This window comes from Macaca nemestrina, chromosome 7 (assembly GCF_043159975.1).
Source record: "Macaca nemestrina isolate mMacNem1 chromosome 7, mMacNem.hap1, whole genome shotgun sequence".
In the NCBI taxonomy this organism is placed as follows: Eukaryota; Metazoa; Chordata; class Mammalia; order Primates; family Cercopithecidae; genus Macaca; species Macaca nemestrina.
In genome coordinates this window covers 14191084-14216114 of record NC_092131.1, presented here as the reverse complement: position 1 = coordinate 14216114, position 25031 = coordinate 14191084, and the positions used below count along the sequence as shown (strand labels likewise).

The following is a 25031-nucleotide window of genomic DNA, read 5'->3' as shown; positions in this document are numbered from 1 at the left end:
ATGTAATGCCCTTATGCTAAAAAAAAAAACCTTGAATAATCATAATCACACCTGAGCCTCATCTGTCATATACGTAGATGTACATACAGGCCAAACATTATTAGTTCAGTGATATTCAACTTGAATAATAGGTTAACTCCATTTATGGTGCTATTAGATGCATTTTAGTAACATTTTCTGTTGCCGCTTTGTACGTGGCTTTCGCCTTTCAAAAGAATGAAAGAAGAAAATTGGTTAAGTAAACTTTGTGGGTTGCAACATATCAATTCTTTCCTCATTAACATATTTTGGGGTTTATCTTACATTTTAAAATGGCCACATGGGTATAGAAGGGAGGACGTAGAAACAAGTTCAATAGGCATTCGAAGTGACCGATTTGTTTATGTAAGATTAAGGATCGTAAGCGTCAAAGATTCTTTCTGGGATTCATGAGATCTGTAATAGTTACACGTGGTAAACTCCTCAGAGAAGAGTCTTACTTTAATTGGAGGAAATGTTATTTTCTGTTTTCTTTTTCCTTTGTTTACTCTTTCAGTCCATAATCATTCGTGGAGCTTTTGAGATGACAAGTGGCTTTTCTAAGCTTTTTCTGTGTGTTGCGTGTCTCATTATCAAATGTAGAGTACAGTATTTTGCATTCACACCATATAAGGTGCATGTACTGTTAGGCTGTGTCTATGCCAGTTACCAAATCCCAGAAAGGCAGATTTTTTTTTTCTTTTTTGGAAAGGCCAAGATCCACTCATTTTGTTTAATTTCCTTTCGCCAAATCAGCCTGAAAATCCACGCAACACAGGCAAGTCCAAGCAGTGTCACAGGCTCCCGGAAAAAGTAGCTGACATCTATGTGTCATCTGGTGTTAAGCGTACTGGAAAAGTTTCCCAAAAAGGCACTGTTGGACTCCCAAGAAGCCTGTCTTTAAAAATGCTGCCAATTGTCATGTGAAAAGTGACGGGCAATCTTGTAACAGCTTCCTCTGTCCAATAGATAGATAATTTGATGCCTGGATGAAATACCAACCCATAGCTAGACTTGGGCTGGTGCAGAAACTACCCCAGACCTTGTTCCATAATGCTTTCATTGAAATGCTTGTGTAGACACAGCCTAAGAGAGAATAACCTCTTAAGTGTAATTTTGACTTTCTCTCCCCAATTAGAAGAAGATAGTGTTTTTGATGAATCTGATATTCATGATACACCTACTGGACCCTGCAATAAAGAGTCTCAAACTTTTTTTGCAAGATTGAAAAGAATAGGCGGCAGCAAAATGGTGAAATATCAGCCGGTTGAGATGAATGTTCAGAGAAGTATGAATTTTTTCTCTTAGTAATTTTATGCAGAAATGTTGTACTCTACCGTTTGTTTGGGGTGAAATCTTAATTTTATTATGTTACTACACATTTTAATACCGTTGATTTATATATATGTATGCACAAACAGTATATATATATACATAGTTATATATATACGTGAATCGACAGATACATCATTAATGTCATTATCGTCTTTGAGGGCCATTGCTTGATTTGATTTGTTGCAAAATGTTTGCTTCTCTTCCACACGATTTGAATACAGTTTCCTAGATCTGCCTCAGCCAAAAAATGATCCCCTCTCCTATGCACAAATGAACAGAGCTGAGGAATTACCCCGAAGTCCGATTTTGGAAATCAGATCTTAAACTGCCATTTTGGTGTCTTTCATTCCTAAATTTTCCAGTTTTTGAAATTAGAACGAACCTTCCAAAAACTTGGCCAGAAAATTCGTTTTCCCTCCTGGTGGAGCTGGGATTGTGATGATGATTTATGCCAATTGTATGCCCAAGGATGAGGGGAAAAAATGGTGAAATCTCCAAGTAAAATAGTACTAGCTTTTTCTGTTTTGATCAGGTGAAATAGAACTGGCTGAATATAGAGAGACGGGTGCATTACAAGACAGCCTTCTCCACTGTGTGAGAGAAGAAAGCATTCCGAAAAAAAAGCTGCGCTCTTTCAAACAAAAATCTCTTGATATAGGGAATGCAGACTCGCTTTTGTTTACATTAGACGAACATCGTAGGAAGTCGTGCATAGATCGGTGTGACATAGAGAAGCCTCTGACCCAAGCTGCGTTTGTCGCACAAAGACCAAACGACCCTGGACGTTCTAGACAGAACTCTGCTACGAGGCCTGACAATAGTGAAATCCCCGAGAACCCAGCTCTGGAAGGGTTTCCAGATGCTCGAAGGCCTGTCATACCCGAGGTTAGGTTAAACTGTATGGAGACATTTGAGGTGAAAGTTGACTCGCCAGTAAAGCCTGCTCCTAAAGAGGATTTAGATCTGATAGATCTGTCCTCAGATTCAACATCAGGGCCTGAAAAACACTCTATACTCTCAACCTCCGACAGCGACTCTCTTGTATTTGAGCCTCTTCCCCCTCTCAGAATAGTCGAGAGTGATGAAGAAGAGGAGATGATGAACCAAGGCAATGATGGCTCCTCTGCTAAAAATGCTGCCTCCTGTCCTGCCATCCCCAGCCATCCCTCCGTCCTCAGCCTGAGCACAACTCCGCTTGTGCAAGTAAGTGTGGAGGATTGTTCCAAAGACTTTTCTTCTAAGGACTCAGGAAATAATCAGTCAGCAGGGAACACGGACCCTGCCCTCATCACTCTGGAAGACCCTATGGACGCCGAAGGATCCTCAAAGCCAGAGGAGCTGCCGGAGTTCTCCTGTGGTAGCCCACTAACGCTGAAGCAAAAACGAGACCTCCTTCAGAAGTCGTTTGCTCTCCCTGCAATGTCGCTGGATGATCACCCTGACCCGGGCACCGAAGGGGAGAAGCCTGGGGAGCTGATGCCAAGTTCAGGGGCAAAAACTGTCCTCCTCAAAGTCCCCGAAGATGCGGAGAACCCCACAGAAAGTGAGAAGCCTGATACCAGTGCAGAATCTGATACGGAACAGAATCCTGAAAGGAAGGTGGAAGAGGATGGAGCTGAGGAATCCGAATTTAAGATTCAGATTGTTCCCAGGCAGAGGAAGCAGAGGAAGATTGCTGTCAGTGCTATCCAGAGAGAGTACCTCGACATCTCCTTCAACATTCTAGACAAACTGGGAGAACAGAAAGATCCAGGTAAGCTCGCCTCTCTTCTTTCTCCCAGCCTTAACTTTAAGTTTGTGCATCTTGTTTGGTAGGGTACCAGCACTGAATATGCATCAGACTCAAACTCTTATAATGTCAGGGTGTGACATTATAATGGCTTTGCAATCACTCTGAATCCTTCCGGTTTAGTGGACAATGTTGGATGCAGATGTGGTTCTACTGGCTCCATAAATGTTTCTGTTTTTGTTGTTTTAAACTCTGCAGTCAATTCTTGACCACCCTTGGCAATGAGATGCACTGGTTAATTCGTATCGGGATAATCCAGGTATCATCTTAGCCTTCCTCAAACAGCAAAAGTCATTAACTTGAACTCTTTGCTTTCTTTTTTTCTCTACTCTATACTAGTGAGCTATGATATAGTCCAAAGAAGGAACCAATGTGAAGGGCTAAACTAAAGCAAACAGTGCTTGGAATGATTAAGAATTGACTCTACAATCATTTACAGGGCATACAGCTGATTGTAGATACTAACCAAATATCAGAAACCAAAAAATACCAGTTATAGCCTAGACCCTAACCCACAGTCATCACTTGGTGACGAAGTTGTCACTGCCCATGGATTTCCTGCATCAGGGCCGTTTCTTATGTTTGCTTGGAGGCATTGTTTCTAAGAAAGATAACTTGAAAGAAATGGCAAGCCCATGATCCATCTCATCCTATAACACAGTCTTCTGTAATGTTACTGTGACACTGATCAGAACCCATCTTCATTTCTTAGTTCAGATCTTTTAAAATAAGTTAATGGGGCTGGGTATGGTGGTTCATGCCTGCAATCCCAACACTTTGGGAGGCCAAGGCAGGCAGATCACAAGGTCAAGAGATCGAGACCATCCTGGCCAACATGGTGAAACCCCCTCTCTACTAAGAACACAAAAATTAGCTGGGTGTGGTGGCGCACACCTATCGTTGCAGCTACTCAGGAGGCTGAGGCAGGAGAATTGCTTGAACCTGGGGTTGCAGTGAGGTGAGATCACGCCACTGCACTCCAGCCTGGTGACAGAGTGAGACTCCGTCTTAAAAAAAAAGTTAATGGGACTTTAGGAAAAATGGAATTGGCTAGGGATGATTATTTTAGTAGACATATAGACTGTGGAAGGTTAAAAACTGGTGAAGGTCTTAAAGACCTCTAGCTTAGCCCCTCATGTTATACAGGAAGATACCGAGGCTTAGAGGAGGTGATGCACCAGGTCACATGGCCAGACAGAAGCAGTGCCTGATTCTAGTCACGTTTTCCTGCTATTCTACACAAAAGCAACTTCTGAGGGGATGCACCTGGCTTTTTTATTTGCCTCAGGCATTTCCAGAGGTTTCTAGCTGTCGTCTAGCCCATAGGACAGAGCTGTCTACCTCAAAAACGTGCTGTAAAACTCTGTTGAATGAACATTAGCGTATTCAGAAAGGGTCATGCTCCAGCCAGGCAGGGAAAAAAGGGTCCTTGTTCATAACAACAAAGTTTAAGAAGTTAAGAAGGCTTTCAGGAAAACTGGGACACCTTTTTATTGTTTGGGGCCAGGAAAATGGCTGCATATGGAAGGAGGACGGCACTGACCTAGAAATGATAGAGGTCTATAGGGCAGGTGCATACGAAGCTGAGGTCCACAGGGTGAGTCTCTGTGATGTGTAGGTTGCATGTAGGTTCTAGCGTGCAGGTTTGTGTGTGCAACTGTGTTGCCTTCTTTATTCACCCTTATGTTTGATTGTTCCCCAGACTACCAGGGAGGAAAGTGGTTTTGTGTTCATACATTTGTTAACAGAACAAGGGAAAAATACATGATAATTATAACACGTCTTTAAAATGGCATAATATATATTATTATATAACATATATATATTATACTGTCATCATAATTTTATGTCTCCATAGGGCTTTGCCTCTCACTAACTCTGATCTGATCTCTTCTGCCCCTCCTTGCTGGGCATGGGGAGGAGTCCTGTGTGCTCAGAGCATGACCCAGGCATCCCCAGACTTTGCTGCCTTCATCATCAGTAGTAAGGGAGACCCAGACACTTGCCCCTCCAAACCATCCCAAATGCACAGCCTTACCCTTGCTAACTGCCAGGAGTCCAGGACTCATCTTACTGTGCACCTCACTCTGTTTATGTCAGTCCCTAGAGTACTGGGTCATCCTTCATATCCCTCACTCAGAGCTCCACAAGGCCTTGCATACCTTCTGTTCTGAAGCTTTCTCCCTCGTTACCCTGGCTCCTGAAACCCTTCCCCTGTGTCCTAGGAAATTCATGGCCCTTTATGAGCAAAATTCCTCACACATGTTCTCTCTCCTCTATTTCTCTTGCCTTCTGAGTCTAATGGAAACCCAGCTCTCCCCAAGGGCATTGCTTTCCCTACAGCCCATGTCACTGGACTTGGCCGGGGGCAGCATCTTCCTTATTCCACACTGCCCCTTCCAGACCCTTCCCTTCTTGTCTCTAGAAACCTTCGCTCTGAGCTGCATACCCTCAGACCACAGTACCCACTACTTGCATTGCTGTGCCATCATGAACCCTGGCTCTTCCTCACTTGTTGACAAATTTGATTCGTGGCCCTTCTTACTCTTTCCAAAATTATTCCTGCTGTAATTCCTGTGGATTTTAATATTAGTGTAGATGACACTCCTGACACTTGGTTTCCTTGAATGCATCTTCTCCAGCGATTGTTTTTTTTTATCCTCCACCTTAGCTCAGCTGCTCCAACCCATGTTCACATCGCAGACCTTATTATTTGCCAATAACTGCAACCTCTTCATGATCTTACTTTCACATCTCTCAATCTCTGATTACCATTTCTTCTCTCCCTGGATAATCATGTATTGATCCAAGTATTTTTTGCTGTCCCTCCCCTACTTCACGTCTTTTCTCCTTACTTAACTTACACTCAAGGCTATCAATGTAATTCCTCCCTGCCTGCACCCTCTCGGGCCTTTCCCTTTTGAGATTTGCTTGGCTAAACACAACCCGTGTTAAAACCAACTCTCCCTCTACCGGTACCTGCACCTATCAGGTGAATGTGACTGGGTGAAAACACATAATGCATTGTTCAAGAAGTTAAAAGAAAATTAAGAAACATGCTTGAATTCCTTAACATGACTAGTGAAAGCATAGCTCCAGGACTGGCCAGCAATAGCACATGGGCCAAATCTGCCCCACTGCCTGATTTTGCAAATGAAATTGTATGACGTACAACTACACATGCACAAAATAAAATTTAAAAAAAGAAAAACAAAAACACACAATGTTGACTGGTATCATTTTAAATTAATGGCATGAACCTCGACTGGGTCCTTCAACCTGGCAATCATAATGTATTTTCCTGGTCCATTCATGTTTCCAGTCTCTTAAATGACTATTTTATAGCTACTTTTCTCCCTGAACTTTCAATAAGTCTTCCAACTGACATAATTAAAAGGACTTTCCACAGCCTCCTACCACCTTATCTGCCCACCTTCCAGCCTCTGCACCTACATACCTGGACTTCCTGGCTGGGGCTACAGGTTAACTGTCTGTATTCCTGTCTACACCCAGCCTTTCCACATGTGGACAAGATTCTATCTCTCTAGCTTACTCAAGAATATTGGACCCTAAATTTCTCCCCTCTGTATCCTCCCTTAGTATTTTTTTTTTCCTCTAAAGGACTCTTGACTTGAGCCTACAAACAATCTTATTTCTTTTTCTTAAACAAACAAAAGCACTTGATGCATGTTCTCCCAACTGTTATCCCATTTTACTTCTTTCCTTGTAGCAAAACATTTTGGAAGAGATAGTATAGAGTTGTCTCTTCCAAATTCTATTAGAATTGTCTCTTCCAAACTCTATACTAAAACATGCTAATGAATTAAAATTAAAAGAAAACAAAAACACATAATGTTGACTGGTATCATTTTAAATTTTGATATCATTTAATTTTGGTATCATTTTTAATGTTTTAGTATAGAGTTTGGAAGAGACAACTCTATACTATCATCAATTTTCTTCCATTCTATTAGTTCTAAAAGCTGTTCATAAGCCAGGCATGGTGGCACACACCTGTCGTCACAGCTACTTGGGGGGCTGAGGCAGGAGGATCTCTTGAGCCCAGGAGTTGGAGGCTGTAGTGTGCTATGATTGCACTTGTGAATAGCCACAGCACTCCAGCCTGGACAACATGGTGATACCCTGTCTCTTAAAAAAAAAATCATTCCTATGAAATTTTCATTCCCATTATTTCACCCAAACAGCAGTTGTCAAGGTCACCAGTGTCCTTCACTGCTAAATCTGTCAGCAGTCAGCCATGAGGTCTGATGCTGACATATCTGCAATCTTTGACACTGTTGGTCACCCCATCATTCTCTTTGGTTCCTCTCTATCTCCCTAATGACAGAATGACTTGTGGTCTCTGTCCTTGATCCTAGTCTCTTCTCTATGAACTCACTCTCTCGATGGTCTCGTCTGGTTTTAGCCTTTACATATTGTCTCTATGCTAAGACAACCATCAGTGACCTATTGCTGGAATAATGCTGTGTAACAAACACCTCAGCAGCATACAACAGTAAATATTTATTTAGTTTGAGAGTCTATGACTCATCTGGGGATTGGCCAAGGCTTGGATGGCAAGGCTCTGCTTCTCATGCCTGCTGACCTTGAAGCCTGGAAATATTCTAATGGTGATGGCAGAGTCACAAAAGAACAGGCCGGGCGCGGTGGCTCAAGCCTGTAATCCCAGCACTTTGGGAGGCCGAGACGGGCGGATCACGAGGTCAGGAGATCGAGACCATCCTGGCTAACACAATGAAACCCCGTCTCCACTAAAAATACAAAAAAAATTAGCCGGGCGTGGTGGCGGCGCCTGTAGTCCCAGCTACTCGGGAGGCTGAGGCAGGAGAATGGCGGGAACCCGGGAGGCGGAGCTTGCAGTGAGCCGAGATCGAGCCACTGCACTCCAGCCTGGGCGACAGAGCGAGACTCCGCCTCAAAAAAAAACAAAAAAAAAACAAAAAAAAACAAAAGAACAAGCCCAGTTGCAGAGGCACTTTCCAAGCCTCTGGCCATGTTATTCTTGCAACCATTCTGTCAGCCAAAGCAAATCACATGGCTGAACCAAAGTCAAGAGGGGAAATATACTCTTCCTCTTTAGTGGTGGACCTTTAAAGTCACATGGTGAAAGGATGGATTCAGGGAGATATGAAGAATTGGGGCCACACCTCTCAAATATTGCATGCAACTTTTTTTTTTTACTCATACTAAAATATTACCTGTTGTTTTTCTGAAATTAACATCTAACTGAGCATCCTCTATTTAATCTGGCAACCTTAATCTAACTTCAAAACACATCCAGAATATGGCACCTTCTTCTTACTTCCACTGTTTCCACCCTGGCCTGAGCCACTGACGTCTCTGACCTTGACGAACTGCTACACCCTCCTGACTGGTCTCCCACTTTATACTCCTATTACCTTCATGCTCTCTCAACACAACAGCCTGAGTGATCCTTTAAAATAGGAGATTACACCATTCTCCTGTTTGAAGCCTTCCAGTGACTCCCTATTTCGTTCACAGCAAAAGCTCAAGTTCTTTAAATTCCTGCAAAGCCCTACGTGGTCCTAGTCCTCACTGGCTGTCAACTGCATTCGCACTATTCTCACCACAATGCTACTTAGTCACAGTGACCGCTTGTGAGGTCTGTATTCCTTACCTTTGGGCCTTTCCACTGATTGCTCCCTCAACCTGGAACTGCCAGATATCTGTCTGGCTCATTCTCTCCATTCTTTTAATTCTTTGACCCAACACGAGGTTCTCTGTGAGGCCTGCCCTGGGCTATGCCCCACACTCCAGTCCTTACCTGGCATCTTGATGTCTCTCTTTCTCTTCTCTGTTTCTCTCCTACAGGGAATTGATCTTCCAACATACAACAATTTATTCACTTTTATGCATATTAATTATTATCTGTCTCTCCCCACCAAAATAAAAGCTCCTGAAGGCAAATATTTTGTTTGGTTTGTTCACTGATTGTATTGCAAGTGACTAAAAGAGAACTGGCAAATGTCTGATGAAGGAATGAAAGGATAGCCTGACATTTTCTGCCCATCACTATAAAAAATTGAATACAAATATTTTAAGCCAAGTGGATAGCTCTATTCAGATATTTATCTTAAATTTATACAAGTAAAAGTTTCATAAAATGATGGAGGGCTGAGGAAAGATTGCCTCGCTGACAGAATCTTAGTACACTAATGATTATTACTGACCTTGTTATAGTAAGACGTTTCTTTAAAATTAAAGATACACCAAGGATTTTAATAGGCATGCCAAGGCCAGGCATGGTGGCTCATACCTGTAATCCGAGGACTTTGGGAGGCCAAGGTGGGTGGATCACCTGAGGTCAGGAGTTCGAGACCAGTTTGGTCAACATGGTGAAACCCTGTCTCTACTAAAAATACAAAAATTAGCTGGGCATGGTGGTGGGTGCCTATCATCCCAGCTACTAAGAAGGCTGAGGCAGGAAAATCACTTGAACCTAGGAGGCGGAGGTTGCAGTGAGCTGAGTTCATGCCACTGCACTCCAGACTGGGCAATAGAGCAAGACTCCATCTTACACACACACATATACACACACACACAAATAGGCATGCCAAAACTCTAAAAGTCTTAATAATCTTTCAGAGAGTCCTTGAAAATTTGCTTTAAGCTTTTCACTAGCATTATTGGTGAGATTATTAGGCGTCAGTTGTAGCCTGTATAGAATGCAGGCCAGTAAGGGTGAGAGAAACAGTCATGCATGTTTTTGATTAGTGGTTTGGGGAGGATACCTAAGAGAAAAGTCATACCCGATCTTTACTATCTTAATGGCTAAAGTAATTTAACATTAGTCGTTATTTTATGCTTTATTAAGAGGGTTTGGGAAACTTTACAAGAATTATGCTTTTTTTGTTATCAAGAGGTTATTAATTTGGCGACCAGACCTACTCAGAAAGACCTCTGAGAATCAAAAATAGATGCGTTGAAGTCAGTGCTCAGAAGCTTTTCTCCCAGACCCTCACCTAGGATCTGTTCTATAGTTTAGCAAGTTTAATGATCATCCAATAATAGAATGGTATTTGTTTCCTTACATTGTATGTTTGTATGAATGTATGAGGTTTGCTCTCTGGCAAGAAAAAACAACTGGCACCATGACAAGGATGAGACAGAAACACTATTAAGCTTAAGAACTTGAAGCCGTTTGGGATTGACATCCCTGAATTCCAGTACAGCGTAGTCATGGAAGCCCATGGTGGTAACTCCAGGCTAGCAAGATGCTCAGTATATTCACTGCATGGTGCTGCCTAAGATGGCAAGAAGGTTTGGAAAGAAGCCAGTCAACTTTTCAGCAGGTTTTGAAAAATAATTTATGATTAACTAGAATAATGTGGGACAGAGTGTTTCCCATTACTGATAGGTGAATAAGACAATATTATATGCAGAAAAATTTCACTTTAAATTCAACATTTGTCAAATAGGAGAACCAATGACAGTCTGTTTCTTGCTCAATGCATAAAATACAAAATCTGAATTAACCATGCATATTTATTTTGGGTTGAGTACAGTCCATGCTCCTAAATCACTTAAGGGTTAGCGAAGGTTATGGGCAAGGAAACAGACAATTAGATTATAGTGTGGTAAGTCTGGAGAAGGTTAAAGACAAGGTGCTCTGTGATTACATCAAAAGCGCACCTGACCCAGCATTTTTGTTTGTATGTTTTTGTGGAGAGAAGTCGTGGAAGCCTCCCTAAAGGAGGAATTTTTCTATATAAATTGAGATGCAAATGATGAGTAGGAAATTGTCAGATAAAGGTGGAGTAGCTAGACAGGAGATAGGGATGAACTAGTAAGCATATTTAGGTCGTAGATGAAAAGAAATTCAGTACAGAAAAGTTAAGGAATTTGTTTGGGGATATGCATTGTGAGCAGCTGAACTTTAGCTCTGTAATTTTGCTGTCATTAATCTCCACAAGGCAGATCCATAGGTGCAGAATGTCACACAGAATCAGCTCTCCCTGGAACATTGTAATCAGTGTGTATGTAATTCCATGAACGTAATTATTAGGCCTGGAAAATGTATAAAGATTTGAATGGTTGTAGTAGGCAAAAGGGAAAATATATAGAAAAGGTTCTTGAACTTACCTTTAATCAGTGTACTGAGTTTTAAATAATATTTCTGTTTGTAGATCCTTCTACTAAAGGACTTTCAACTTTGGAAATGCCACGAGAATCTTCATCTGCCCCTACGTTAGAAGCAGGTGCGCCGGAAACAAGTAGCCATTCCTCAATATCAAGTAAGATTTCCTCTGCTGATTATTTCAGCTGTACTTTTATTTTGGAACACTGTCTGCTGCCTTGTTTTCAATTTTTCCAATCTTGGTATTGTATATATATTTTAATGGTGCATCAGCTTCCTTGGTGACAGTATGTTGTATGTTCTCAGAGACCCTGAGGTGTAGGATGGCCCACTTTCATCCATATCGCTAGTGTTTGATAAATCACTATGGTTGCTGACTGGCCAAATACCCTAATTTGTTAAGGAATGATCACTGAATTCCATTATTCAATAAAATAAAAATTGTATAACCTGAACATAAAACTGGTTCTGAGGCACATGAAAAGCATTGTCTATGGCAGAATTTTACATGGAACACTTATTTAATTTGAGTCGCCTCCCTCATTGTGATCTAGGTTATCGTAAAATAAATGTGTGATATATCATATTCCCAAAGTCATGACTGAATTTAGCTCTTTTGGACTGGAGAGTAGAAATGGCATGACATTTTACAGGACCTGTAGAAGGCAAGTATTTTGAAACTGGCTTCTGTCACTGGGTCCTAGATTTTGTCCATGAGAGCTTGAGTTCCACTGAAAGTTCTGTAAGGGTGTCTATCTGTCTCAGTGGGGTTAATTATGAGACCTTAGCATGAAACATTCTTACCAAGAATCAGAGATACGAACAGAGGTGCAACTTCTATAAACCTTTGTCATATGTGCTGATAAATGTTGTGTTCCATGTGGACATTGCCTGAAAAGCTATTTAATAATTTTCATTTGACCATCTTTTGATGATCCTGAAAAAAACAGATAAAGATCTTAAATATTGGACTGGTAGTTTGGAACATCATCATCTTCATTGTTCATTCATTCATGCATCCATTCATTCAGCAACTATTTATTAAGTGTCTGCTGAATGCCAGACACTGTGCTTGGCACTGGAGGTCAAAAGTGAATAAATAAAACCCCACTTGTTCTCCAGGAGTTTGCAGTCATAATAGTAATTATAGCTACTATCTACTTAACATCTATCATGTGCTAGGCACTGTGCCAAGTGGCTCACACACATTGTTATCTGATCCAGTTCTGGCATCAGCACATGCATGATAGATGTTGTTGGCCCCCCCATTTTAGAGATTAGGTAATTGAGGTCCAGAGAAGCTAAATGACTTGCCTAAAGTCAAATACCTACTAAGTGATAGAGTCAGGAATTGATGCTAGGCCCTTTAGACTTATGAACCCATGTTCATTTTTAGTATACAACACTTCTTTTAAATAATTCAAATTCAGTCATAATAAGTATTATGGAAATTCTAAGAAATAGTTTCCAAATGGCAGTTATTTGCCCTTTTGGTAGCAAAGAAGAATGGCCAGTTCTGAATCTAATTATTCTTCTTCTATTACAAAAATCTGTTTGATCACATGATAAAATGCTAATTTTATGTCCACATACTAAAATCACGAAAGTGTATCTTCTCCTAATTTGTATGAGTTATCTTTAATAAAAGATAGTGGGCTGGGTGCAGTGGCTCACGCCTGTAATCCCAGCACTTGGGAAGCTGAGGCAGGAGGATCACTTGAGCCCAGGAATTTGAGACCAGCCTAGGTAACATAGTGAGGCCCTGGTCTCTAAAAAAAAATTAAAAATTAGCCAGTCGTGGTGGCGCACACCTGTAGACCCAGCTACTGGGGAGGATAAAGTGGGAGGATCGCTCGAGCATGGGAGATGGAGGCTGCAGTGAGCTGTGATCGTGCCACTCCACTCCAGCCTGTGCACCCTGTCTCAAAAACAAACAAACAAACAAAACAGAAGGAATAAGATAGTGAATTAGTGTATAATTTGAAATAGGATTATTAGCTCAGTAGGACTCAAATGCTAGTTAAATATACCATAAAATGAATTTACAAATATTTCATGATCCCAAAGTCATCATTGATCTAGACTTTGGATTTAGCTTAGCACTTCATTAGATTTCCACCTTTTCTCCTCCTTGCCATTAAAAGCATGCATTCTATAGCTCTTGGTGGTGTGTTCTTGGAGGCATCATGCTTGGTACCTTATACACTGAGCTAAACATTAAGGGATTTTATTCTCAGGGAATTCTGCTGTCTTTAAAAACACCTGAGAATTGAAGAAATTATTCAATCATTAGAGGTTTTAAATTTTTCTTTGAGTCTTACTAGATGCTGCTAATTTTTAAATTTGTTACATCTTTGAAAAGAATTCTGCTTTTGAATTTTACTTAAAGCTGTGCTTTTCAAGTGAGTCATAACATTGTAAGTTTTACCAATCAGCGACAAAAACCAGAGATGTTTAGTATTAGGTTGAATGGTCATTTCCGTGAATCCGGTTAATATTGACTTTAAGACACAAGAATTCCCATTACATCCTTCCCTTTTGATCAGTTTATCAGCTGGTTATTTTGTAGCTAAACATGTTGTGACCACCATTAATCAAACAGCATGCTAGTTACATTAAAAATAATGTTATAATTGATTTCACATCACACCAAGTTGCCACCTTGGTGCCATGATTGTGAAACCTGTGTATAACATTGAAGAGTTTCCAGGGGCCATGCAGTCATCCCGGTCTCTACCATCCCTTTCTAGGGTGAGTAGTTGATAGCTTCAGTTTCTGAAATTGTTCTTATAGCACAGAGGATAACCACAAGTTGTCAGATATACAAGGTATTTGGGGTCATGTAGAAAAGTTGCATCCATGATGCTCTGCCTCTCTCACTGGGCTGGTTGGTAGGGATTGGCGGGACTGCTGGGAATAGGACCAGAGGCGGCTGCTTTCCAACTCAGCAATCTACTGGCAAAAGTGTTTTTCATTGTTTTCTGGTTTGGCAATGCTAATAACTTGACATTTCACTAATGGGATATGTTTCAATGCTTAACTTACAGGATAAAAATGTTACCACTTTTTAAAAACAAAGATGTGTACTAGAATATACTCATGGAATGTTGTTTGATTCACATTTTTCAAACAGTAGGCAGAGGCTCACATGGAAATTGAAAACAACATTGACTTTGGAGTTGATATGTTTTGGTTTTAGGACCACCTCAGTTGCTGACTGGTTCCAAGTCATATAATTTCATTTGCTTCAATTTCTCTCTCTAAAAATTGGGGTTGATATGTGTCATCCTACCCTAAAATATACATGCACACACACACATCATGCACACACGCACACATACACAAGGACCTCATAGGGCTGTGAGGAAGATGGAAATAATATATGTACAAGCTCCTTTAAAGAAAGTTAAGCCATATGTTTAAATTTGTTATTTGTCTTAAATCCTTTTTAGAACATGGCAGAGTATATAATTTAAAAAGTGGATGAAGATAATCATATTTCATTCAGTTGTAACTGAGATAAATATTTACAGGCGACAAATCAGTGCTAATGGTCAGTGTTACCATCTTCACTGTGTGAAGAAAGGTGTCCGGAACAGCAGAGTGCCTTAGTTTTTCATTTGAACGGAAGCATACAATTTACCAAAAATTATGAATAACGAATGAAGGGTCAATTAAAATTCTATATGGATGTGTGGAGCCTTTGTTTGCTGTGGAAATTTATTATTATAATCGTCTCCTAATTTCCTCCATCTAGCTCAGTATAGGCAGATGAAAAGGGGATCCCTGGGAGTTCTGACAATGAGCCAGTTAATGAAGCGGCAGCTGGAGCATCAGTCTAGCGCCCCCCATAACATCAGCAACTGGGACACTGGTGGGTCAAGCTTTTTCTTCTCGTTCTACCTCTCGGATTAGCGAATGCTACTTTCTCTGTGTCCACTCTGCTCCCTTGTTAAAGAATAGATTTTCTCTCATGTTCTTTGGTTCAGATAATTTTTTCAAAACCACCTAAGGTAATTAGGAAGTCTATTTAAACTTCCCAAGTGTTCTAGAGTGACACGCTCTTCCGTTGAGGCTGGCCCAACTCTTGTTCTCTCTAAGACCCAGATTCCACATATTAGTTATTGATCTGGGGTGGAGGGAATGGAACTATGGTTTCATGATGCAAATAAAAAAGAAAACACACAGCAGATTATCAATATTCTCTGTTGTATAAACTACAAAGTACCCCCTAAATAAGGGAATATTTATAGTAATGACAATAGCGATGACAATTGTCAGCTTAGTGACATCATGATCTGCCAGTAGGTTTGGGAATATGAGTTCTGTGTTTTAGCCAGCAGGGTCACCAGGTTGCAGCCGCACACCCCCATGCTCATAAGATGGAACTGCATCTAACCTCAATTTTAAAGTAAGAATTGACTGCCATGACATGTCTATTCTAAACATGATCACTCTGTATTTTCTAAACTTTGTTACCACGTTTTGTACATGTACTACCTTATCAAGCTAGTAGTACAGTCGCAATCCTCTTAAGTGCCCGCATTTTCTGTTTTTTATTTTTTCCTATAATTAAATGGGTCATTTGAGTTACAAGATTACATATGTGAAAACACCTTGCAACATGCATGCACCACTAAAATGTAAGGGCTTATTGTGGTAATATGCTCTGGGGCCTACCCTTGGATCGGACTCTTTTGGTATCGTGGTTCATACTTTCTGGCTGCCGTGATATGAGATTATTTTAATATTCTTCCTGATGACTATGAATTATAATACCCACAAAAGCAAAATATTGAGATACTTTCATTTTCTTCAAAGCCATAGTATTTATATACATAATTTTACTTGCCCTCATTATTCTGAGAGAGAGAGAGAGAGAGAGAGCTCTAGTCTAGATAACTAAATCCTACACAGCATAACCAATCTCACGTTTAACAGATAGTTTCAACTCTCCTGGACTTTATAAGGGTTCTTAACATTTTAAAGGTTTAGTGTTTTCTCTTCATTTTAGTGATATGTTGTAGTGAGCAGTGACTAGCCAAGAGCCAACAGGCAGGGGAGAGAAGGAGAAAGACTGGACAGCCATCCTCAGGAGTTCACTGGGTTTGAATGAAGTCTTTCTGCCTACACCAAAGAGGACTGTGCTTTCTTCTTTATGGAGATGAAACTATGTAAGGAACTGAGAATGGCAGCTTTTGTTTGATTAGGTTTCCAATAATTAAATGCTGATGTGAGGGCTCTGAAGATGATTTTACCTTGCTACTGTTTTCTGCAGCAGGTAGCTCAGCCTAAGCTAACCAACCTGTTTAGATTCCAACTACAATGACAACCTAGTTTGATGGACACAGTAGTTATAAAAGGCAAACTGATCTCAATTTTCAGTCCAAATTTTAATCTAAGAAAATCTACATGATGCCAAATAACCCATTTAACGGAATTTTTCACTTTTCAACCAAATTTCAACCTTGTTCATGTCACTCTGGTTTCTCATTTAGTATTTCCCATTTATATGCTGTCTGAATTTCTTTCCCCTGAGTTTTCCTGGCCCTGTTTTCTATCCTCCAAATTGGTTCTCGAGTCACCAAGTCCTATGAGTGTCATCTCAATATTCTTGTTTTGATTAGTGCCAGAAAAAGTCCTCCTCACATCCGAGCCCAGGGGAGAGCCTGTGACTGTGTAGTGCAGTGTTCGGTGGCATGTCACTTTAAACTACACGTGTAGATTCAGTGACTTGCTGGTCTCCACAAGAACAAATGTGGCCATGTGGGCACACTAAGAAAGGCAACCTAAAACATGGATCTGACCAGTTAACCTCAGCACCACCAACTCTGCCCTGAGAGCTGCCTCTTCTCCACCCATGCATATGAGACCCGCCTCTTCTCCATCCATGCATGGCGCCATGACTTACAGCTTTGCCTCATCTTTCATGTGAACAAACATTTCTGAAGCACCATGCCTCCATTTTTGCCCCCTCCCACTTATTCCTGTTCCCCATCCCTTAGCCCAATGCCTGTCATTTCCTTCTACCAGTTCCACATGTTTTCAGTATGACCTTTCTGGCCATTGTCCCAAATGACACTTATGTACTTACTGATTTGCATAAAACATTTCTGTCATGGCTGTGATATTAGCCTTTCATTTCCTATCTGGAGATATGAGATTTGAACTTTTTTGGGGGGGCAGGATGGGGCGCTTGTCTGGACTTTCTGAGATAGTTTTAGATGCTGTCCGGCTTTTAGTTGCATTTCATAGAACTGAATGGCAGGTTTGTAGTGAAACCCCAAATAACCCTACCCTAAAATCTAGGATGTGTTCTGAAAATGTTAATCATACATAGTAACAGTGACCAAACAAATGGCCCCAAGAGATGATTGGTTAAATTCTTCATGTTCTAAATGGTGCTAAGATGACCACATCAAAGACTGAAACCCTCTATTTATCCACAGAACAGATACAGCCTGGGAAACGCCAGTGTAACGTGCCAACGTGCCTAAATCCTGACCTGGAGGGACAACCATTGAGGATGAGAGGTTAGTTGAGTCACAGAGTCTCTGACTATAAGAGCGGAAGGAGACTGGACATGTCCATCATTTGGTCACCCAGCAGGTACAGCCTTTTTCTTAGCAGCTCCATGGAGTGGGGATGACCTTTGCCCAAACACCCCTGGTGGCTGAGAGTGCGTGACATCTCATCTTTGAACATGGCCAGCGGTTCTTCCTTATAGTGACTTTCTAACCCTTGCACACAAAACAAGTCTAGTCTCTTTCATTTATATATATATTTCGAGACAGGGTCTTGCTCTGTCACCCAGGCTGGAGTGCAGTGGTGCAATCTTGGCTCACTGCAACCTCCTCTGTCTCCTGGGTTCAAGTCATTCTCCTGCCCCAGCCTCCTGAGTAGCTGGGATTACAGGTGGGATTACCACCACACCCAGCTAATTCTTGTATTTTTAGTAGAGATGAGGTTTCACCCTGTTGGCCAGGCTAGTCACAAACTCCTGACCTCAGGTGATCCACCCACCTCAGCCTCCCAAAGTGCAGGGATTATAGGCATGAGCCACCAGGCCTGGCCTCTTCTATTATTTTTGGGCATTGCTTATTCCCTCAGTCTTTTCTGGACCAGACATTCCTAGGTCCTTCAGCATTCCTTCTCAGACATATCAGTTTTCCATATCATGCCATATCTACTCTTCTGAGCATGGTCCAGCTAATCTGTATTTTTTCTAGAATATTGAGGTCATAGGCTAATAGTTTCTTTCCAGCTCTCTGAAGTATATATTGAAAAGATTCACTTGACTTGATGCTGCTCACGGAATCAAGCTGAAGGCCAGTCTGTGCTAAGGTCAGAATATTCATTTTCAAAATTAATCCCATGAATTTTAACTACCAAAGTAGTTAATTGTTACCTTTGTTCTTTTTTAATTGAGAAGGCAGATTTGCCTATCATTGGCAGAAAAACAGAATACCCAGAAAGAACTATGATCCCATCTCACAACTAGGCTTTTAAATCAAGTAGACCTATTTTTCTAGACCATGTCACTCTTCTAATTTTCCTAAGGAATTAGGAGATACTGATCTCCAGCTTTGGCTCACATTTCTTTGGCAATGAATAGCAGTTGTAGTCCCTGTATTGGATGAGGTGAGATTCTTCTCATCTATGAGGCTAGGAAAAGCTTTGATGAGTAGAAGCAAGGGTGGTTGAACAAATCTTTGGTGCTTGTTCATGATCTGGTGACTCAGTAGCAGCAAAAGTAGAATGAGGTGATGAGAACACTAAGATGGAAAGTCAGTCTCTTTCATGGTAAACTGAAGAACCCATCAGTGCAGCTGGGGGATTGATCCATGCATGCCTGCTTTGAGACAGACACCTTCATAATTTCTTCTGTATCCAAGACTCGCAAAAGGGACTTTTTGTCAAAATCTTCAGCTTCAAAGTTGGGCTCTGGAGGTGGGCCCCTCTTCGTTCAAGTTTCTGAGAGCCTTCTGTTTCTGCTGCTAGCTCAGTGTAGAGTGCACTTCAGCTATTCAGATGGGGAGCCAGTAGTGGAGGCATCAGAAATGTTGGCAGCAACTTGGAGGTGATAGGAACTGCCTTTAACATTGCAGACTTATTGTGACTGAAGTATAACAAAGGTGGCTGAGGTCTGTGGCTTCCTTTTTGCATTTCCCACCTCCTCCTAGTACGTTACTCTGTGTTCCTACTTCAGTAGCAATATTTAGGAATCCATTGATTCAGCCAGTGTTGCCCTATGGGGGTCAGTGTCCAATAACTGAACGTGTCTGCTTTTATAGATGACAGCCATAAATATTGCATCATACATTCCGTCACATGGAAAAACAACTTCACAATGCTATTGTCAAAAACACCTCTTTCTTGGCATTTGTATTAGGCAAATAATTAGTTTGAAACTGCCAGAATGACTTCAAGTCCCTCCCTTTTCTTGACTTTAATTGTGATTACTATATAACAGTAATTGGCAATAATCTTCTGAAAGGCTTGACTCAGAGGATTTTTAATTAAAAAAATCAATTTCTTAAGTTTCTAGTAAGTCTATGTACTTATCATCATACATTGTATGGGCTGAATTTTTCCACTTCTAGACAAGCATTTTGACATCTGGTTGATGTGGTCTGTCAATGTTCAAGAAATGCGGGGTATTGAATTTAAATTTTCTGTGTCTTGGTTTCTTGAAGCAACTTCATGCTGTTTACCGTGCTATTTAATAATCAATTGTGTCTTCATTTATCTTGGATTATTTCTTGCCTTTGCTGTTATTAATCAGTGTACATTTATGCTTGTAATACTGTTGCTTCCACTCAAAGTAACATACTTATGAAACAATTGAAGATCTTTGTGAATGATACACTTATGTATACTTAGGGAAGGATGTTATCTTGGAAATAGCTGATAGATATAGTAGTAGAATTTGGATTCCCATTTGGGAGCTTGGGAAGTGACATAAAGATATTTTCAGATACTTTCCTTTGCAGTTTGGATTTGTAAATGTTCTGCTTCTCATATTTGTGTAATCTTTGATCAGACAAAGGAGTCTGTAGTATAGAAGCATCTTGACTTTTCAAAGGCTCAACACCATTTTTTCTTCCTAAAATTCAGATCGAAACACATTGCCCACTTGGCTAGCTTTATGAATATTTTGATTCCTTTAGAAACTCATTGTCTGAATCATTTTCTTTCTCCTATTTGAGGAAAGGTCATACCAGATTTTTTTTTTTCCTCCCAACGCCAAGATACTAATTCCTTGATGAGAAAGATTATTTAATGACTGTTGGATTTTTCTGCCTTCTTTCCTGTTTGAAGAACTTAGAGTTTTAGTTATTACTTTGTAGAACATGGCATTATTCTGAATGATCACTTTGAGATTCTTCTTGGGGGCCTCATTTTCATCTGAGACTCTATCTTGCACTAATGGCTTCCTTAATGGAGGAAAGCTTCCTGACTCTCCAGACTGATTTACTCATCCCTGGAGCATGTTGCTAAGATTCTTGCCTCAGATTTCTTTGAAGCCATCAAACCCCAAAGTTTTAAACACTGTGGTATTGATTGGCTGACGTGGAATGAGTCACTGGATGGTTCCTTCAAAAAAACTTGATATTACATTCATAAATACTTCAGTTTGAAAAATGAGAGTAGAGGCACAGTGGCTCACAGCTGTAATCCTAGCTCTTTGGGAGGCTGAGATGGGAGAATCCCTCGAGCCTAGGATCTTGAGACCAGCCTGGGCAACATAGTGAGACCTTGTCTTTACAAAAAGCTTAAAAATTAGCCAGGCATGGTGGCGTGTGCCTGTAGCCCCCGCCACTTGAGTGGCTGAGGTGGGAGGATTGCTTCAGCCTGGGAGGTTGAGGCTGCGGTGAGCCATGCTCACGCCACTGCACTCCAACCTGGGTGACAGAGCAAGACCTTGTCACAAACAAACAAACAAACACACTGATATTTCTTAGCTCAAAGATCTTCCATTGCTTAAGTGCATGGAGTTCTGGGATCTTACCACTTTCCCATATTAGCAAAACTGTAATGTTGATATGCATTTGTGATTTTAGAAATGCAGTATCATATGGGCAGTTTGCATTTATGCCTACAAATAAGAATTGTAGCTCTTTTAAGGGCACCCTTGAATAGATTTCCCCCTTTGTCTTTCATCTTTGTCTTTGGACCCTGCTGGCACACCTGAGCTCTTTCTGATTTCTTTCAAAGTCAAGAAGCAAAGAGAGAGAAGTCTAGCTCTTCACTTCAACCAAGTAGAAACAAATCACAATCTTTCTTGACTTCATGATTGAGGGCTTTCTGCAGTACAATTGGGATGTCCAAGTTGCATTCCTGGGAATGTGATCTTTGGAGGGTTTCTAAGAGGAGAACCAGGCCTTTCTTGGCCCCTTGAAGCTCATCTGTATTCACTGGTTGTCCCTTTGCTGCTTACCCAGGTGCCACCAAATCCAGCCTGCTGTCAGCACCAAGCATAGTCAGTATGTTTGTGCCTGCACCCGAAGAATTCACGGACGAGCAGCCGACGGTGATGACGGACAAGTAAGCTCGCACAGCTATTTTCTTCACCATGTTTACAGAATTTGAGTTTGGTCACCACAGTGGTGAGAAAGTTTCAGAAGAAGCGTGCTTTACTTTTAAGTCATAATTTGTTCTTCCAGTATATTGCCTGACACACAGATGCTTGTTCAGTGAGTATGATAAAGAATAACCAAAGCGAGTGGATTGCTTGAGCCCAGGAATTTGAGACTAGCCTGAGCAACATGGCAAAACACTGTTTCTACTAAAAATACTAAAATTAGCCAGGTATGGTGGTGTATGTCTATAGTCCCAGCTGCTATGGAGGCTGAGGTGGGAGGATCACTTGAGCCTGGGAGGTTGAGGCTGTGGTGAGCTGTGATGGTGCCACTGTACTCCTACCTGGGTGATAGAGTGACTGTCTAAAAAGAAAAAAACTTGTAAGATTTCAAGTTTAGAGAAATCCCCTTGGACCAGGAAGCCTTCTTGGTAAAAGTGACCTGATTGATAAATTAGGTAGATGATATGATTTGGCTGTGTTCTCACCCAAAACTCACCTTGAATTGTAATAATCCCCACGTGTCAAGGATGGGGCCAGGTGGAGATAGTTGAATCATGGGGGCAGTTTCCCCCATACTGTTCTCATGGTAGTGAATAAGTCTCACGAGATCTGATGGTTTTATGAATGGGAGTTCCCCTACACAAGCTCTCTTGCCTGCCACTATGTAACATGTGACTTTGCTCCTCCTTGCCTTCCACCGTAATTGTGAGGCGTCCCAGCCATGTGGAACTGAGAGTCAATTAAACCTCTTTCCTTTATAAATTACCCAGTCTTGGGTATATCTTTATTAGCAGCATGAGAACAGACTAACACAGTATGCTTCTGATGAAAGGTGAGGAAGGTAAGGTGGAGGGGCTGGTGTGAGTATCCCTGTAGCTGGCCATCCATTACTCATTTGTAATGAGCTGACAGCCACTACTGAAGAAGCGGCGGTGCCTGTCTCATGCAGCTGCCAGGTCATTGAGTTGCCTGTGGAGGGCTCTCCCAGCTCTTCCTTTGGGATTACCCTCCTCCCCAAGTCTTAATCTTTCCTACTTGCCTTTCTGTGCACTCCATTTCTTTTCTTTTTTACTTAGAAATGTGAATCCTATATTTTAAAATGTCAATTTGTAAGACATTTTTATACTTTTTCTTTGGCCTATATTTAGGAAGGTTTCAGAAGGAAAGGTCACAATAGCGGTTGTAGTTCTTGTTTCCCTGCTATTCCCAGTAGACTTTCGCTTCCCTTTGTAAAACCACTCACTTTATCAGCTGGCTTTCGTCGAGCTGAATGAAATGGACCCTAAGTTAGGACACGACAAAGAATGATAAGTTGGAAGTTACCTAAGAGTGGGTGCCATTGTTTATGCTTTTACATACAACACTTGGCAGGCCTGGTAAGTTCATAAAACTCATCTGAGTGAGTGGTGGTAAAGAGACTCCATTGTCTCCTCAGGCTTCCCAGATGGTTCTGTAGACTTGATTACCCTGTCTCTTACCCACAAATAGAACATTTTCTGAAGGCCTCCATCCATGCCTAAGCATTTTTCATTTTTAACTTCAACAAATGAAAAACAAATCTAGTTACTGACTTTCCTCAGCAATAATGTCAAATGCATCAAATCCCTCATCCATAGGCTTCAAACTGATGGCCCAGGTGGTACTTATTCTAAGCGAGAGCAGTCACTCACATGCAGGCCGGATGCTGGGGAATTGAAAGAACATTTTCAGTCATCAGAGGCACCTTCGTGGTCTCTGTCATGTGTGCTGTTTCTGTATCTGTGGTGATGGCGGCACTGGAATCCCCTGCTGATGACCAGAGCGGGGCTTCTGATCTCCTTTTGGAGACTTTTCCAAGACCTACTAGAAAACAGCCATGTGTGTAGTACATTATATCTTGAAACCATGGATCTTTCTTTCATGGAAAGCGTGTCTCTCTTTTCTTTCCAGATGCCATGACTGTGGGGCTATTCTTGAAGAATATGATGAAGAGACACTTGGGCTGGCCATCGTGGTCCTCTCCACATTCATCCACTTAAGCCCAGACCTGGCAGCCCCGTTGCTGCTGGATATCATGCAGTCTGTGGGAAGGTGAATGTCAGCTTCTGTTTTGTTTGGTAGGAAGGTCCTTTATTCGATCTCTATCTTGAACTAAAATCTTACCAGTTCAAAAGTAAAACATTCAGCCACCTTGTAGATACTGGTATTTGTGAGGTCAACTCAGACTAGTTTTAAAAACTGAATAGACCCATCTTTCGACTGAATTCTCCAGCTGCCTAGGGTCATGAGTCACAATGTCAGAGCAAAGCTAGAGGCAACTGCACTAAGAAAACCCCACTGTTTGTTACCCCTATCACTAGATGAGCTAATGGGTGTAACCATGCACACAACTGTCAGCAGTTGATAGTAAGCACTTCATAAGTATTAGCTGTTATTATTATTTCTCTTTACCTGTTTTGAGATGGATTTTCTAGGCATTTGTAATCTCAAGGACACCTCATTTAACTATGAAACTTGGGGCATTGTCGTGTGAGGAGACACACAGTAATTACAGCAGGTTCACATTTCTGACTCAGATAAAAGAAGGATGCACACATTTGGGGAACAGGGCTTTCATCCTGACTGAGAGGTTACACTTAGCTGCTTTGAGGATGTTCATGCTAAGAAAATGCTATTTGTTAGATAGGACATTAGAAGATAAAGGATATATTTCATGGATATGAAGAAAGCTCAAATTCAATAACAAACTGTAGTCCTAGCATGCACAACTTATAAGAGAGGGTTGAATTAAACTCCACATGAACCTATTAACGTTTCCAATCTGTGCTAACAGTGCCAGGTGCTTTAGGCTGCAGGTGTTAGACAGAGCTCTTGTCCTCAGGTGCTTTGGGCTTAGTTGCTGTGACAGTTACTGTGGACTCATTGACTAGCCAAACAAGATAGGGTGTGATTAAATGCTGTAATGAGTGGAATGAGAGAGAGCTAAGTGCTAGAGAAGATTAGCATAGAAAACATTTCTTAAAGAAAGTTTATAAGGAGGGGGTAGGACAAGAACTGGATTCTGCAAATTCTTGGCATTTGAGGAAAGGAAAGAGAATGAATCTCAATGGAGCTAAAATTTAATCCTTTTTTAAAAATGAAAAAATGCTGACTTCAAGTTGAAGACAAACAGGAAAGCATTATAAATTCCTCAACCCCAAAAGAGT

General features: G+C 41.1%; 1 protein-coding gene across 14 annotated transcripts in view; it reads left to right on the top strand.

The window, feature by feature from the left end:
- LOC105467518 (unc-79 homolog, NALCN channel complex subunit) overlaps positions 1-25031 on the top strand; it is a 279040-nt gene that overhangs the window by 189663 nt on the left and 64346 nt on the right. For 9 of the 14 annotated variants that reach the window (XM_011717155.3, XM_071099670.1, XM_011717161.3 and 6 more), the window contains 7 exons: positions 1157-1306; positions 1886-3106; positions 11311-11418; positions 15019-15135; positions 17711-17794; positions 21707-21809; positions 23776-23916. In XM_011717155.3, the coding sequence (XP_011715457.2) occupies positions 1157-1306; positions 1886-3106; positions 11311-11418; positions 15019-15135; positions 17711-17794; positions 21707-21809; positions 23776-23916 (1924 nt within the window). The remainder of the gene's footprint in view (positions 1-1156; positions 1307-1885; positions 3107-11310; positions 11419-15018; positions 15136-17710; positions 17795-21706; positions 21810-23775; positions 23917-25031) is intronic. The other 5 variants (XM_071099673.1, XM_071099671.1, XM_071099672.1 and 2 more) reach the window with 5 other exon arrangements.